Source organism: Bos indicus, chromosome 24, assembly GCF_029378745.1.
Source record: "Bos indicus isolate NIAB-ARS_2022 breed Sahiwal x Tharparkar chromosome 24, NIAB-ARS_B.indTharparkar_mat_pri_1.0, whole genome shotgun sequence".
NCBI classification, from domain to species: domain Eukaryota; kingdom Metazoa; phylum Chordata; class Mammalia; order Artiodactyla; family Bovidae; genus Bos; species Bos indicus.
Genome location: NC_091783.1, coordinates 56,402,404 through 56,418,256, shown reverse-complemented (window position 1 = coordinate 56,418,256; position 15,853 = coordinate 56,402,404). Strand labels below are relative to the sequence as shown.

Genomic DNA, 15,853 nt, shown 5'->3' with positions numbered 1-15,853 from the left:
ACAGAAACTAGAGACAGCTAGTTTATTCCACCCACCAGCTCTCTGGGGAGATTATTCTGCTTTCCAACAATTCCCAATGTAAATTATATATATATAAATTTCTTTCTGCTTTTGCTAATTTGTTTTCTAAACTGTTCTTTTCTTCTTATCATTCCAGGAGCAATCTCTTAGCTGCCCAAAACAAATTTTGTCTGAATATTCTCTAAATATACGAACACTAACTACTGTCTCTCCTTTTAAATATGCCCATCATTCAAAAAGCTATAAATGACCAGCTTCTTTCACTCATAAATCAATCCCACTATTCTGTTAATCATTATTTCTTGACTTCCCAGAACTCTTTCTCTGGAACATAAATGCACAGTTAAGATCACTGTGCATAGAGTGATAAGAAACTTATCACTTTTAAATATTCTACCTGAAGGGGAAAAAAAGAGCCTACCAATGTTAAGCACATTTCCACACTTTCACGAAACTAAATTTTTTTTTCAGAAATCCATAGCTCATCCTTCTTAAAACATGGGGGGAGGGGGTAGGAAGCTGTTTCTTTCATAGGTATTTCAGAAAATAAGACCACGTGGTCCAACTAAAGCACTGACCAACGATCTAATAGATACTTATGTTCTACATGAAAATAAGACTTTTAGGGATGAGTTTTAATATCTTTGTTCATTCACTGCATACAAAAAATAACAACAAAGAAATAGAGGACTAGTCAGATTCCATCTCTCTTCAACTGCTTCCTGATTAATAAAACAGCAAATAAATATGAAGAATTTAATGGATGATTACAAAGATATCCCCTATCAGAGAAAAATATATTTAATAAATGACATTGAGATAACGTGTTATTTTAGGGAAGGACAGATGATTTTTACCCTTTCCTCACCCTACAGACATAAATAAACTTCAGAGAGATTCAAGTATTTGATGTTTGTTTTAATCCAGCTATTGCTTTTTAATAAAATATCATCAAATTTCTAAACGGGTAAGATTCTAGGATTTAAAAATATGAAAGAAGCGAAATAGAAATAAGGATAAAATAGATTACCTAGGAATGGAAATTATCCCCAGGTTAAAAAAAAAAAATCAAAAGTAAGTAATAAGTCAGAAGAAAATTTCAACAACAATAACAAAAAGCACATAAGCTTAATACTTCAATTAAGTTAATCACTAATTAACTAAGCACTAATTAGTGTTTAATATATAAGCACTAATATCCCCAAGAGAAACAAATGAGCAAAGGACAAACTACGTCTCAAAAAGAAACAAAAATTCACTAAAATCCTTATAGAAAAATTTCATTATCTCTAGTAATCAAAGAAATGCAAATTTCAACAATAAAATACTCTTTACACCTATCAATTTAGCCAAAGACTGTAGAAATTATAATACTGAACAACCAAGATTTATTGGGGTCTTATTTTGTGCTAGGTATTACTACTCTAAATGCTTGGCGGTAACTCATCATGGTCTCACAACCCTTTGAAGTAGATCCTATTATTATTTCCATCTTACAGATATAGAAACTGAGGCATGGAAGTAAATAAAAACATCTTGTGTAGGCAAGGAGCCATGAAATGGGCACTGAGGGCAGAAAACAACTTGGTAATCAACCTCAGTATTCTTAAAAATGTTAATACTGTATTAGACAAAAATTCTGAGGTTCTAATCCAAAAAATATTCATGGAATTAATCTAAGGAAATAATCATAAATGAAAACAAGTTTTACAAAGATATTCAATATTATTTACAATAGTTCAAATTGGGTACAACCTACATATCCAAAGCAAGAGAACTGCTAAGTAAACGCTGTATGCTCATATAACGTAATGGTATATAATCATTAAAAATTACTTCCACGAATGAGTGTAACTTGAGAAGGTATTTGTTAAAATAGTAAATGAAGATGCAACGCGCACAGATAACTATATCTACAATATAATCACAAGCGCACAGTAAACGGATTTTAAATGGCCAGAAGGACGTCCCTGGCTGGCTAGCAGTTAGGACTCCATGCTTCCGCTGCAGGGGGAGTGGGCTGGATCCCTGGGTCAGGGAACTAGGATCCGGAGTGGCCAAAAACAAGACTAAAAGGCTAGAGGAAAAGATATCAGAATGTTAACTGTGGTTGGTTCTCTTTTATGTAGAAGGATAACAGGACACCTTTACCTTCTTAGTTACCTGTTTTCAAAACTTTTAACTGTGTATATGTGAAATTCATAAAATTGCAGTTAGAGCTTACATCATATTCCTAAAAACAAGTAATGCGTGACAAGGAAAAGAAGGTAAAAGGGGGCTAAAAGTAAAAGGGGGCTAAAACTCCAAACCTAAGTAATCAAAGATGAAAAACTAAAACATAAATTACCAAAGAACTGAGCCATGCACAGTTCTCTGAAGAAAAATCTGAAACATGGGAATTGAAAAGAATGGCTGTTTTGGTCTACAAAGTGAAAGATACTCAATAAATCAGTCATTTAAAATTAAGCATGCATCAAAATCATGCTTATGTAAATCAGTAGTTGAAAATATAGTCAAAGTTGGAGAAATGCAACTATTTTCAATACATAATTACATCTAGTAGGGGGTGGAATATATGAAGGTCAAGTTCAGGCCCTCAGGTTGGACTGAAAGAACGTGAAAGTCACTCAGTCGTGTCTGGCTCTTTGCGACCCCATGGACTATATGGTCCATGGAATTCTCCAGGCCAGAATGTTGGAGTGGGTAGCCTTTCCCTTTTCCAGGGAATCTTCCCAACCCAAGGATCAAACCCAGGTCTCCCGCATTGCAGGCAGATTCTTTACCAGCTGAGCCACAAGGGAAGCCCAGGTTGGACTACTTAGGATCAAATTCCAGCTCTGCCACTTGCTGTGTGACCATGAGCAAGTTACTGAACCTCTCTGAGACTCACTTCTCCATACAATGCAGTTAACAGCAAAAACCACACCTCATAGAATCACTATGAATTAAATGAAATATACACAAAGAAATCAGCATAGAGACTAACACATCATGCATACAAAAGATGATAGTACTTAATGTTATCTTTACTATTATTAGTGTTATATCAGTATATACCACAAATTCTGCTTTTTTAAATGTAGTTGTATCTACTTTCTGAGGCCATTGCCAGTGTTTAGGTATTCAAATAGGAAATGTGGAGACAGCTATAATTTTTCTATTACATGAGTTTCCCCTTTTCTATATTTTCTTCTCATTTTAATAGCTGTGTTTTAATTTACTCTGAATAGTTCCCCTTACATGATCATTACCATCACTCACATATTATCTTAACATTAATGAAGTTTTTGGCACTTTTAACACTTTGTGTCAACAAAAGCTTTCCATACAACAGCTCAGTGACCACCTTCCACTGTTCTTGTGTATTTCCTCATCACACATTTTTTTCCAATGAATTTACTTGGTAATTTTTTACTTCATCCCTTTAAAACATAAAAATAGTTTAATTTCAATTCTATATTTATAGGTTTCAGAGGCTGAGACAGTCGAATCTGAAGACTCTGAAGACAGTCGAAGGTTCTTTTTAAGGAACTCAAAAGTGTTTTATCCTTTCCCCTGCCCTACAGCAGTCAGCTGTCCCAGTTACTGTCCAACCTGGACCCAAACCTGGAGGACACAAAGCCAGGAACTACCCTCCTCCATCACAAAGAGCCTCACTTCTCAGACTGCACCGAGTTACAGGCGTGGGGCCGCTCGTCCTCCTCCTCCTTTCTGTGTCCCACCTTGAACTTGAAGGGCCCCATCCATCTGACCTGGTAACTCTTGATCTGCCTGCTTAGCTTCAACCTATTTATTCCTGGAGGTAAATTACTAGAACATGGATGCTAAAAATATCTCTTGTTTTACAAAGGATCCTGGCTTGCTTTTTAAGTCTCTGTCAAAGAACACAGAGAAACCTAACCTCCACTATTATATACCTGGCCCTTGAGAGTACCTGGAAAGGTACGCTCAGTCACTCAGCTGTGTCCGACTCTTTGTGACCCCATGGTCTGTAGCCCTCCCAGCTTCTCCGTCCATGGGTTTTTCCAGGAAAGAATACCAGAGTGGGTTGCCATTTCATTCTCCAGGGGATCTTCCAGACTCAGCGATCGAACCCCTGTTTCTTGCATCTCCTGCGTTGGTAGGTGAGTTCTTTACCACTCTACCACCTGGGAAGTCTACCTAACTGAAGTTACCTTAAAAAGTAACTCATTTTTTCTAACAATGCCTGCCATCTTAACGTAAATCTGAATTCATTTTAAAATTGCTTTATGATTAAGCTATTCAAGAAAATTCGACTTTGCTCTGTGACGTATTAATTCTCTTCAACCCAAAATAGAGTCAATTTAATCAATGACATCATCACAATGTTTAGCACCAAATCACTTCTGACTATTAAAAATAAATTTCATACCCAATATAACATTCTGTGCTACTAAGAATATGACTAAAGATCTAAAGAAACCTCTCCAAACAGAAGAATATCTAAGTTGCTAGATTAGGGGGTTGGGGAGTATAAATGGGATTAACATATGCACTCTACTATATACAAAATCAACAACAATGACCTACTGTATAGCACAGGGAAATATAAATTTCTTGTAATAACCTATAATTGAAAAGAATCTGAAAAACAATACTATATATATAAATAAAACTGAATTACTTTGTTATATATCTGAAACTAATACAACACTGTATATCCACTATACCTCAGTAAACCAACCTCATAAGACAATGATGAATTAATTAATTTCTATGATGTTTGACACAATATTCGCATAGCTGGAATAGGAATATAATCTGTCTCATTACTGTTGAAGGAATCCCTCACTGACAGTTCATATATTACTGATTCTCCCAGCTTCCTACAAAAGAGACAGGGTGTACTATGCTACTTGAATATATGTATACTATCCATAACAGGAAAAATTTATCTTTTATAGTGAACAAAATAGTATGATAGTAGTGAAAATTTGAAAAACATGCGGGAATCAGAATGGATAACAACACAGTACAGTGCTGGTATATTAAAGCATTTGTGCTTTCAAAATGAAAGTGAGTGCTCTCCATCCATACATCGGAGAAGGCAACGGCACCCACTCCAGTACTCCTGCCTGGAGAGTCCCAGGGATGGGGGAGCCTGGTGGGCTGCCGTCTATGGGGTCGCACAGAGTCGGACACGACTGACGCGACTTAGCAGCCATTCATACATACTCTACAAACAGCTACTTATAAGCCTAGAAAATTAACAAGGTTTAAAAGATTATAAACAGAATGAAGAACTATGAGGGTAAATACGGATACAAACCCATTCCTAAGCGTTTGAAGGACAATTTGGCAATAACTATTCAAAAGACTTTAAAAATGAATATGTCCTTTAGAAAGCAATTCCACATTTAAGAATTTATCCTCAGAAGTGATTCAAGATGCGCAAAAATATTTAGTTATCCTAATTTTCAGCCCCACTGCCGATAACAGAAAAAAATGTTAGAAAACATCATTCTGAAATTTGATAAAATTACACAAATTATAGACTATAATCAAAAATGATGCTGTGCTGAAATACACTCAGTGGCACAAAAGTGGCCAGACCATCTTTAGAAAATATATTGTCTATAACGATATGTTATATAATTTTAAAAATAAAAATTAATTTCAAAAAGATGACACTCAATACATAAAAACATATGAAAACAGTCTCAAAATCTAAGAGAATGAAGTGTTATGGGAAAAAAGAATACTACAACAGACTATGTACATTGTGACCTATTTTAGAAAAAGGTTAGTTCTGCTGCCTGCTTTTGGTTCCTTTGCATCACCAAAGTTTACTTGGCTTCAGGGACCATGCTAAAATTACAGACACTGCTTTTTAAACGTAACACCCAAACTGAATTAATAACAAGACTCCAAATTCAAAAAGGTAAAGGTAAGGGCTAACTGGGGCAGAAGCTTAGGAGCACGTTCAGGAGCCTGTTCAGGAGCATGTTCAGAAAGGGTGGACAATGCATTAAAAAGAAAACCTAATTTGTCAACTGTTCTTGCCGGCAGTGAGCTTCACAGACAAGTGACCATCACACACTAGCAAACATATAGTCACATATACAAAACATAATTATCATTATCTGTTGCCAAGAGCTAGGGATTTAACATTGTCAAACGAAAGCAGAAACAGGTTAAATGCCTGACATTCGCATTTTCACAAACCCATGCTGCCCTCTTCTGGATAATTTTGGAGGTATGTGACAATAAAAGTTTAATAAGATTTAATGAGAAGGGGCAGGAGAAGGGGACGACAGAGGATGAGATGGCTGGATGGCATCACTGACTTGATGGACGTGAGTCTGAGTGAACTCCAGGAGTTGGTGATGGACAGGGAGGCCTGGTGTGCTGCGATTCATGGGGTCTCAAAGAGTCAGACACGACTGAGCGACTGAACTGAACTGAACTGAACTTAATCAGTTTTTTAAGGTGCTTCCCTGACAGCTCAGCTGGTAAAGAATCCACCTGCAATGCAGGAGGCCCGGGTTCGATTTCTGGGCTGGGGAGATCCGCTGGAGAAGGGATAGGCTACCCCCTCCAATATTCTTGGACTTGTAGCCCAAGGGAAGTTAAAAAATCATTTTTAACTAATCTTTAGAAAAAGGTTAGTTCTGCTAACCTTTTGAACTAATTTTAGAAAAAGGTTAGTGATAATCATCAGTTAAAAAATCATTTTTAACAAATCTTTTAAAGACCTGAGCCTATATGTTCACACTGCTACTGCTACTTCTAGGTCGCTTCAGTCGTGTCCGACTCTGTGCGACCCCATAGATGGCAGCCCACCAGGCTCCCCTGTCCCTGGGATTCTCCAGGCAAGAACACTGGAGTGGGTTGCCATTTAGGAAACACATATATATGCTTCAAAATGTATTTTGGAACATTTTCCAAAATTTACGTTCTGAATAAAGTTCTAGCATTAGTAAAAAGCTCTGATAATCCAACCATCCATGCCAATGAGAAAGGGAATAATATATATTTACTAAAAGTGAATAAAACATGACAGTTTACAAAGTCAGTTTTTGTTCCCTTCAATCCTTCTTCCCCCCACTCCCAAAATCAAACAGAATCTGAATTTGGTGCGTATCCTCCCATTCAATTTTCATAATTTACCAACAGAAGCCTTAAGAAGCCTGCCCTCTCCGGCGCCGCCCCTCCTCAGGCTCCCCGGCACCAGGTGCGCTCTCGGTCTACACTAGCCTAGAGCTCAGACTGTGGAAATTCACGCAAGCCTACTTCCGACAGCTGCTCAAATAGGAAAGCATCCTACCTTAACCACTCTGTGTTGCTTAAATGTCTCAGTTATTAGAAGAATATTAAACTAAAATGCTCTATTTATAAAGTACAAAACACAGTGTAAGACACAGAACAGACCAGTGGTCACCACTGGGGGGGGGAGGAGGGGAGGGGAGGGGAGGGGAGGAGGGGAGGGGAGGAGGGGAGGGGAGGAGGGGAGGGGAGGAGGGGAGGGGAGGGGAGGAGGGGAGGGGAGGGGAGGGGAGGAGGGGAGGGGAGGGGAGGAGGGGAGGGGCGGGGCGGGGCGGGGAAGCCGTGAACCACGGGGTGTGGGACAGGCGTGAGCACGCACTGTGCAACACGGGGAATAGAGCCAGTACTGTGCAGTAAGTGAATGCAGAGTAACCTTTGAAAACTGTATAAAAACAAACAATTAAACAACAGTATAGAAAGGCTCTCTAGAATTATAAAGTATTGCTCTCAGGAGGAAGGGAATGACATAGCTGGAGAACAAAAGGATATTTATTAATATCCTTTAATGCTTTTTGCACTTAGTATTCCTATTTATAAAATATTTTAAGACACTACAGTCAATAATATCCAAAGTGCAGATGAAAACTGAAAACAGTAAGGCACCTAAAATGTTAACAAGCCTGCTTTTTAGAAGATTTTTCTAAAAAGTCTCCTATATGAGTATTTGAAGTGGCAATAATATTTAATAATAATATGAAGGTTCCACTTTAAATCTGAATCCTAGTAAAACTGCCTATAAAATCTTATATATCTGCATAGCAACATATAAGGTCAAAAACCACTCGCTTAAAAACAGTAAGCACAACTTGAAATGACAAACAAAAATGGCACAGAACTTCATTTTATATTATGTTATATAATTCAAACAGTATTTTAGTAGATAGTTTTCCTTCTGTTTCTTCTCATATACATGTATATTTCACATGCATATATAGTATACCCACCTCTCATACATATATACATGTACATATTTCTTTCACATTATGGATAGTATATTTTGCTTTCTTAATAAACCAAACCACACACACACAAAATTAAAAAGTTACCTCAAACTGAATTTTTTCTCTACAGTCCATAATCTTAAGGAGAAAGAAACAGAAATGGCAAATAACCTAACATCAGCGATCTCAAAACCAGAAGTTCCAGCACCCTCCGTGAAGTCAACACACAGTCAAATCTCATGGGTGTTCTGAGAGTTTAACAAAGCCCCTGGTTTCTCTGAGCACCCACGAGACACCCCTACCCTCGCCCGCCAGAGCATTTCGTTCAGATCTCTCCTTTGTCGTTTATAGTCGACACTGTAACAGACTTCCTTAAATATTCACCTGATCCTCCTCCAAAATATGTTTACATTTCTTGGAACACTGAAATACATTACTTGGCAGACACTAATTCTACCCAAAAACATTCTGATTTTTTCCCAATAACCCTTTGGCACTTCACAGTCTTGAATTACTTCAATATTTTGTATCTCAAAGCATATCTTCAGGAAACTTTTAGATTTTCTTTAGTGTACTTTAATTCTTTAAAACAATCTGTATCCATATAAAAGTTAAATTTCAGCTAACCAGTTTATTCAGTGAATCAAATTCAATTTCAAAGCACTCTGCCTAAAAGGAGTTTTACAGTTTTGGAAAAAAAAAATATATATATATAAAATTCCTCTAAAAATTGAAAAACTAAAAACCTTTAAAGAACAATAAACATAAAATCTATTCAAAGTAGGTACTCTACATAATGCTATAGGCAGTGTTTCATGTCTAGGAAAATGTTGAAATTTTTAAATAATTAAAATTCCTATAAATAGTTCATTAAAAATAAATATATAGGGTCACTGAGTCTGGCACTAAATTAATGCTAATGTATAGCAAGAATCTGGAAAGATCTTGCGGAAAAAGATGCTAAAACAGTATAAAGATGAAGGAGTGGGGAAAGAAAGGATGACAAAGAAACGCCTAGATGGCAGGCCAATAAGACGCACATCTGTGGGGCCGTGGAAGGGCACACAGCCTGTCGTCAGAGCTCATGTCCAGCCACAGCGTCTTTTCTACCCAGCAGGCAGGATTTCACTTTTTGTTCACTCTCTACAGAGACTAGCAAACAATGATTTTTGCTCAGTACTTTTTTTAAACAACTTTCTACATTTTAGTAAACAAGAAATGACTATACGTTAAGAATGAAAAACTCATCATAATTGTACATCTTAATGATAATTTAAGTCATTTCTAAAATACAACCAACATTTCTGTTTTAGAACAACTTTTCCTGAAAAAAAAACTTACAAGAAATCAAAACTCACCTCCTTTCTCAATCTACCCGAGATAAAAACCAAAACTCTTACTACAATCCAAAAGGCAGATGACAAACTTTTTAGTATTGTAGTAAATAGTTACAATCTTCCAAGTACCAGACCACTTAAAAAGTAAAAATATTTTTTGCTAAAAGAGAATGACATTGGATCAATTTATGAGATGGACAATTTAAGCATTAGAGATAGCATTTGATGTCACTAACTCTATAATCTCAGCAGAACAGTCATTTGCTAAACATTCAGCAAATATCAAATCCTTAGCTTTTTATTAACCAGTTAGGGCTCTCTGATTTTCAAACACATTAGCTGCTAGGCCTAAAACGACCAGCTAAATGAACAGGTTATTAACTAGGCAGTTGTTAATGCCTAGTCATTATTAACTGCTGCTGCTGGCTGATGCTGCTAAGTCACTTCAGTCGTGTCCGACTCTGTGTGACCCCATAGACGGCAGCCCACCAGGCTTCCCCGTCCCTGGGATTCTCCAGGCAAGAACACTGGAGTGGGTTGCCATTTCCTTCTCCAATGCATGAAAGTAAAAAGGGAAAGTGAAGTCGCTCAGTCGTGTCTGACTCTTAGCGACCCCATGGACTACAGCCTACCACACTCTTCTGTCCTAGGCAGTCATTATTTACATCTTATATTATTACAAAAACCAAAGCAAATGTGTCTTTAATCAGTACTTTTGAAAGTTAATTAAAAACAAGAAAATTCTACTGTTAAACCTATATGCAAATTATTTTCCATGACCCAGACTTCCTTGTTGGTACCTCTCTTCCTCACACTGTCCAGGCAACCAGCTCCTCTGGCTGGTGCCTCGTCTAGTGAGAAGACCACTTTCTGTTCAGTTGCATATATGTCCATATGTTAGCTTTTACTCACTATGAAATATTTCTAAATGCAATTGATCAAAACATTTTATTAAATACGCACTTGAAATTTTTTAAAAAGAAACCAGAAAATGTGCTCACATACATAGGCTAAAAATATACATATGTTAATGCAGTTCAAAAGGAAAACATGACCCTATGTAAATTATTCAAAAAACACTTTCCTTTTAATTTGTGTAATATATATATATATATGCATATGTACATACACACTCTAGTATTTTCAGTGTATTCTTATGAAAACAAAAAACAGCCAGATCAAAATGGTTGCTTTAAACTTAGGAATAAATAATCTACATTATCAACTTCAGCATTAAAAAATTAGATGTTTCACCAAATTTGCAGTCAGATGTGAAAAAAACCTATATTTTACTATGGGGCATAAGGACTGTAAAATGAGGTTCAGGACAAGGGTTCTAACACTGCTTAAACTTAGTAGAATTACAATGATATCTATTTCACTAAAATAAACATAAAATTGGTTATTTAAATAGATTTAAATAAAATGCATTTAATGGATTTAGAAAAGGAAGAGGAACCAGAGATAAAATTACCAACATCCGTTGGATTATCAAAAAAGCAAGAGAGTTCCAGAAAAACATCTATTTCTGCTTCATTGATTATGCCAAAGCCTTTGACTGTGTAGATCACAACAAACTGTGAAAAATTCTGAAAGAGATGGGAATACCAGACCACCTGACCTGCCTTCTGAGAAACCTGTATGCAAGTCAAGAAGCAACACTTAGAACTGGGCATGGAACAACAGACTGGTTCCAGATAGGAAAAGGAGTACGTCAAGGCTGTATATTGTCACCCTGCTTATTTAACTTATATGCAGAGTACATCCATTATGTGAAATGCTGGGCTGGATGAAGCAAAAGCTGGAATCAAGATTGCCGGGGGAAGTATCAATAACCTCAGATACACAGATGACATCATCCTTATGGCAGAAAGCAAAAAGGGACTAAAGAGCCTCTTAATGAAAGTGAAAGAGGAGCGTGAAAAAGTTGGCTTAAAACTCAACATTAAGAAAACTAAGATCATGGCATCCAGTCCCATCACTTCATGGCAAATAGATAGGGAAACAATGGAAACAGTGAGAGACTTTACTTTTTTGGACTCCAAAAATCCCTGCAAATGGTGACTGTAGCCATTAAATTAAAAGACGCTTACTCCTTGGAAAAAAAGCTATGACCAACCAAGACAGCATATTCAAAAGCAGAGACATTATTTTGCCAACAAAGGTCTGTCTAGTCAAGGCTATGGTTTTTCCAGTAGTCATGTATGGATGTGAGAGTTGGACTATAAAGAAAGCTGAGCACCAAAGAATTGATGCTTTTGAACTGTGGTGTTGGAGAAGACTCTTGAGAGTCCCTTGGATGGTGAGGAGATCCAACCAGTCCATCTTAAAGGAAATCAGTCCTGAATATTCATTGGAAGGACTGATGCTGAAACTCCAATACTTTGGTCACCTAATGTGAAGAACTAAGTCATTTGAAAAGAGCCTGATGCTGGGAAAGTCTGAAGGTGGGAGGAGAAGGGGATGACAGAGGATGAGATGGTTGGATGGCATCACTGACTCAATGCACATGAGTTTGAGCAAGCTTGGGGAGTTGGTGATGGACAGGGAAGCCTGGCGAGTCATAGTCCATGGGGTCGCAAAAAGTCGGACACAATTGAGCAACTGAACTAAACTGGCTATTTAAATTAATACACAACAATTTTTTACAGTGATGAAGATTTTTTTAAAAATGAACAACAAACTGGAAAGAAAGAAAAAGGCAAAAATTTGTACAAAGAAGGAAGAGATTAATTAAGTACCTAAATTTTCACATCTGGCAGGGGAAAAAGAACGAGACACACACACACTGGTATAGAACCTCCTACACCGCCACATGCGTCAAATCAAATGAAATCTAGCACTGGCAGAACATGGCAGATAACACACACTATCATGAAGGTCATGTGAGCAAGCAGAAAGGGCCAAGGAAAATTTCCTGGGTCTTTGAAATGAGACTCCTTCTGAACAATGGATCAGATACACGAGTAAAATGCTTTTCATTTCAGTAAGACAATAACTGGTGAAGGGGTTTTGATAAGCATGAAACGTGTGATAAAGATAGTATATTTGCGTGTTTATGTACGTGGGTCCATACACACGTGTGTGCTGGAGAATAGTGATTCTGCACACAAAGGCAGCTAATCACATGAGTAAGTTCACATTAAACACACAGTAAAAGAAATTACGGGTCTGTTATTCATCTGTCCTAAGTCCTCCTAAAATTTCCTATTTCTAAAATTATGAGACTTTTTATATTTGACATCACCAGCTAACTTACACACACGTCATGAAAAAGCAATCTGCTTTCATAAAAGTATGAACAAAATTTTCCAAAATCATTATCGTGCCTATTATTCTTTCCCTTGTCACAATAACTGTTTATTTAAATGTATTCTATTTGTAAGTATTGAGAAGTATTTTCATTCAAGCTATAAAAGCACAGGTTCAATATCTTTTTGCTCAGATGGAGTTGAGAATGATGAGACTACTTTGATGAGCATGACTTTAGGGATACTTAAAACTGCTTCAGAGCAAAAAATTGAAACTTCAACATATTCTAAATTGCTACTATGTTTCAGGGATAAGCCATGCCATTTAGGCACGAATAACAGGAATAAAAAAATGTCTATCTTCTATTTCTATATGCCCAGTAGTAATAATCCTAACTTTGCCTAAACATCATATGTTACCACTATTTAGTTTTATAATTACAAGGATTTTTTTTTATTAATTCTTCCATCACACTTTAGATTACTCTGGATTTCATTTGTATTAAGTCTGGCAGCAACACAGTTTGACTCTACCATAGTGAAATAATCTTTCAGGTTCAACTTACACTACAGTTTTCAGGTGGAACTAGCAGCTGAGTGATCTCGCCACCATGGACACAGAAGATATGTTTCATTTCTCCAGAAAATATGTCCCAAATGATGACCGAGAAATCCACGCCTCCAGATATGAGGTATCTTTGATCATAACGGGCTGAGGCCTGATGAGGGTACAGCAAACACGTGACTTTGCTCCGATGGCCACGGAGTGTCCTGTGAGGAGGCCAGCCTGCAAACAAGGTTTGGGACTTAAGGCAGGAAAATTCGAGTCTGCCAAAGTTTCAACAAAAGTAGACAAGAATCTTCAGACTAGCTCTACACTTCATCACTAAAAAGTCCCTTTCACACGTATTTCTATTGGACAGTATTGTTCTAAAAGATTACCAGTATTTGATAATATGATACTAAGTACGCCAGAGATACCCAATAATAAATGGCAAACATTAAACATGTATCAAAGAGAAAAACTAGATACTTCTATTTACAGTCATTGTTGTAAGTCGCCTAAGTCGTATGCGACTCTTAGAGACCGCATGGACTGCAGCCCGCCAGGCTCCTCTGTCCATGGGATTCTCCAGACAAGGACACTGGAGTAGGTTGCCCTTTCCTTCTTCAGGGGATCTTCCCAACCCAGGGATCGAACCCGTGTCTCTTGCATCTCCTACACGGGCAGCCAGGTTCTTTACCACTAGCGCCACCTGGGAAGCCCTGCATTTACAGTCATTAAGTGGTGTTTATTCCAGGAACAGACACTGACTTCAGTTGATCCTTGAGCAACATAGGTTTAAACTGTGCTGTGCAGGTCCACGTGTACGCAGATTTTTTTCAATAAATACATACTATAGCACTGTACAGGGGCAGTTGATGGAATCCAAGAATGCACAAGCACAGATACAGAGGGCCGGCTGTAAAGTAATACACAGACTTCCAACCGTGCAGAGGACCAGCACCCCGGACCCTCTGAGCTGCTCAAGGGCCACCCAGGCCGTATTTTGTTAACCGCACGTTAGGCTAGCAGCTACAGAGCACACCGACAACCACCCCGATGCACCGTGCTTGCTGAAAACGCAGAGTGCAGACCCTGTCAGGTTCACCGTCACAGAGCTCTCCTAACACTGCACACGAGCGGGTCTGCAGGTACCTCTGCGGAGCATGTGCTCGCCCTGCAGCAGCTGCACGATGGCCGTCTGCGTGGCCGGGACGATAACGATGCTTCCGTCTTCACGGCCACAGACGAGGCGTCCGTGCGCTGGTATGTACACACTCGCCGTCACCTTAAGAGGTTCGTTACTATTGGGGATCACGCTCAGCTGATCTATAATCCCAGCAGGACATGGATTCAGTTTATCAAATGCCTCTTGCAAACTAATGGACGTGGTCATTTCCAGCCCTGTGGAGGTTATGTGTGGTAGAAAAGAAACATGTTTGAGCAAGTTAGAAAAAGAAAAAAAAAAAACAAACAATTCAACATGTAAAAATAAACGTGCTTATAGTTGATTCAGAGAAATACCAAAGAGTAACTGTCATCAACTACCGTTCTAAAAAGAAAAGGACATATTACGTTATGCACTCCCATACAGCGGTTACTGTTCAGGTTGTTCAATTAGAAACATTGAGAAATAACCGCACACGATTTTCTAGAACCTCCATTACCTTCTGGTTTATCAGGTGTGTCTGATATGTTCCAAATATTCAATCTTCCAGAAGAATCACCCTGAATTAATAGTTTGTGGAAGTATTCTTTGCATCCATAGAAGAATCGAGTCACAGGAGGACAAATTAGCAACTGTAAAAAAAAAACAACTGTTCAAATTCCCTTCTCTATCTTTTAAAACAAAATATTTCACAGATAAAAGTTTCTTCAGATTAGGATATAAAGTACTTCATCTCAGTACCAGAGTTAAAAAAGAAAAAAGTGAATCTATAGAATGAATATTCAATAATATCTTAATTAATTCTGTAGCATTGATATAAATATATGTCAACTAATACTCAATCCAGTACATATAACACATTCAAAGAAACAAAAACTATATTTATATAGTCTTTCTCTAGAATAAATATTTTTATCCTTTTTCTCTGCTTTATAAAAACCACAATGCAATTATTTAACTGTCTATTATTAAGCAATGAATCCAAAGATATACCCCTCTATACCAAAAAGAAAATTCTCCACTTAAAAGTTCAAAAGGAGAGAACTGGTAATCTAAACTTTCTGCCCACTCCTAACTAGCTACTCACCAGGAATGGCTATAAAACTAAACCACCATGCTTGTACCACTAGAAGGCTCTTTTTTTTTTTAATTAGATTATTTTTCAACTAATAGCATGAAACATCCCTGGTGGCTCAGTGCTAAAAACTTTGCCTGCAACACAGGAGACCTGGGTTCAATCCCTGGGTCAGGAAGATCCCCTGGAGAAGGGAATGGCTACCCACTTCAGCATTCTTGCCTGGAGA

General features: G+C 37.6%; 1 protein-coding gene across 5 annotated transcripts in view; it reads right to left on the bottom strand.

Moving 5' to 3' along the window:
• The window catches only part of WDR7 (WD repeat domain 7), a 352,599-nt gene that overhangs the window by 293,212 nt on the left and 43,534 nt on the right, over nt 1–15,853 (bottom strand). For all 5 annotated transcript variants that reach the window (XM_019986705.2, XM_070779108.1, XM_070779109.1 and 2 more), the window contains exons 10-12: nt 15,049–15,181; nt 14,537–14,785; nt 13,404–13,624 (exon numbers count right to left, since the gene is read on the bottom strand). In XM_019986705.2, the coding sequence (XP_019842264.2) occupies nt 13,404–13,624; nt 14,537–14,785; nt 15,049–15,181 (603 nt within the window). The remainder of the gene's footprint in view (nt 1–13,403; nt 13,625–14,536; nt 14,786–15,048; nt 15,182–15,853) is intronic.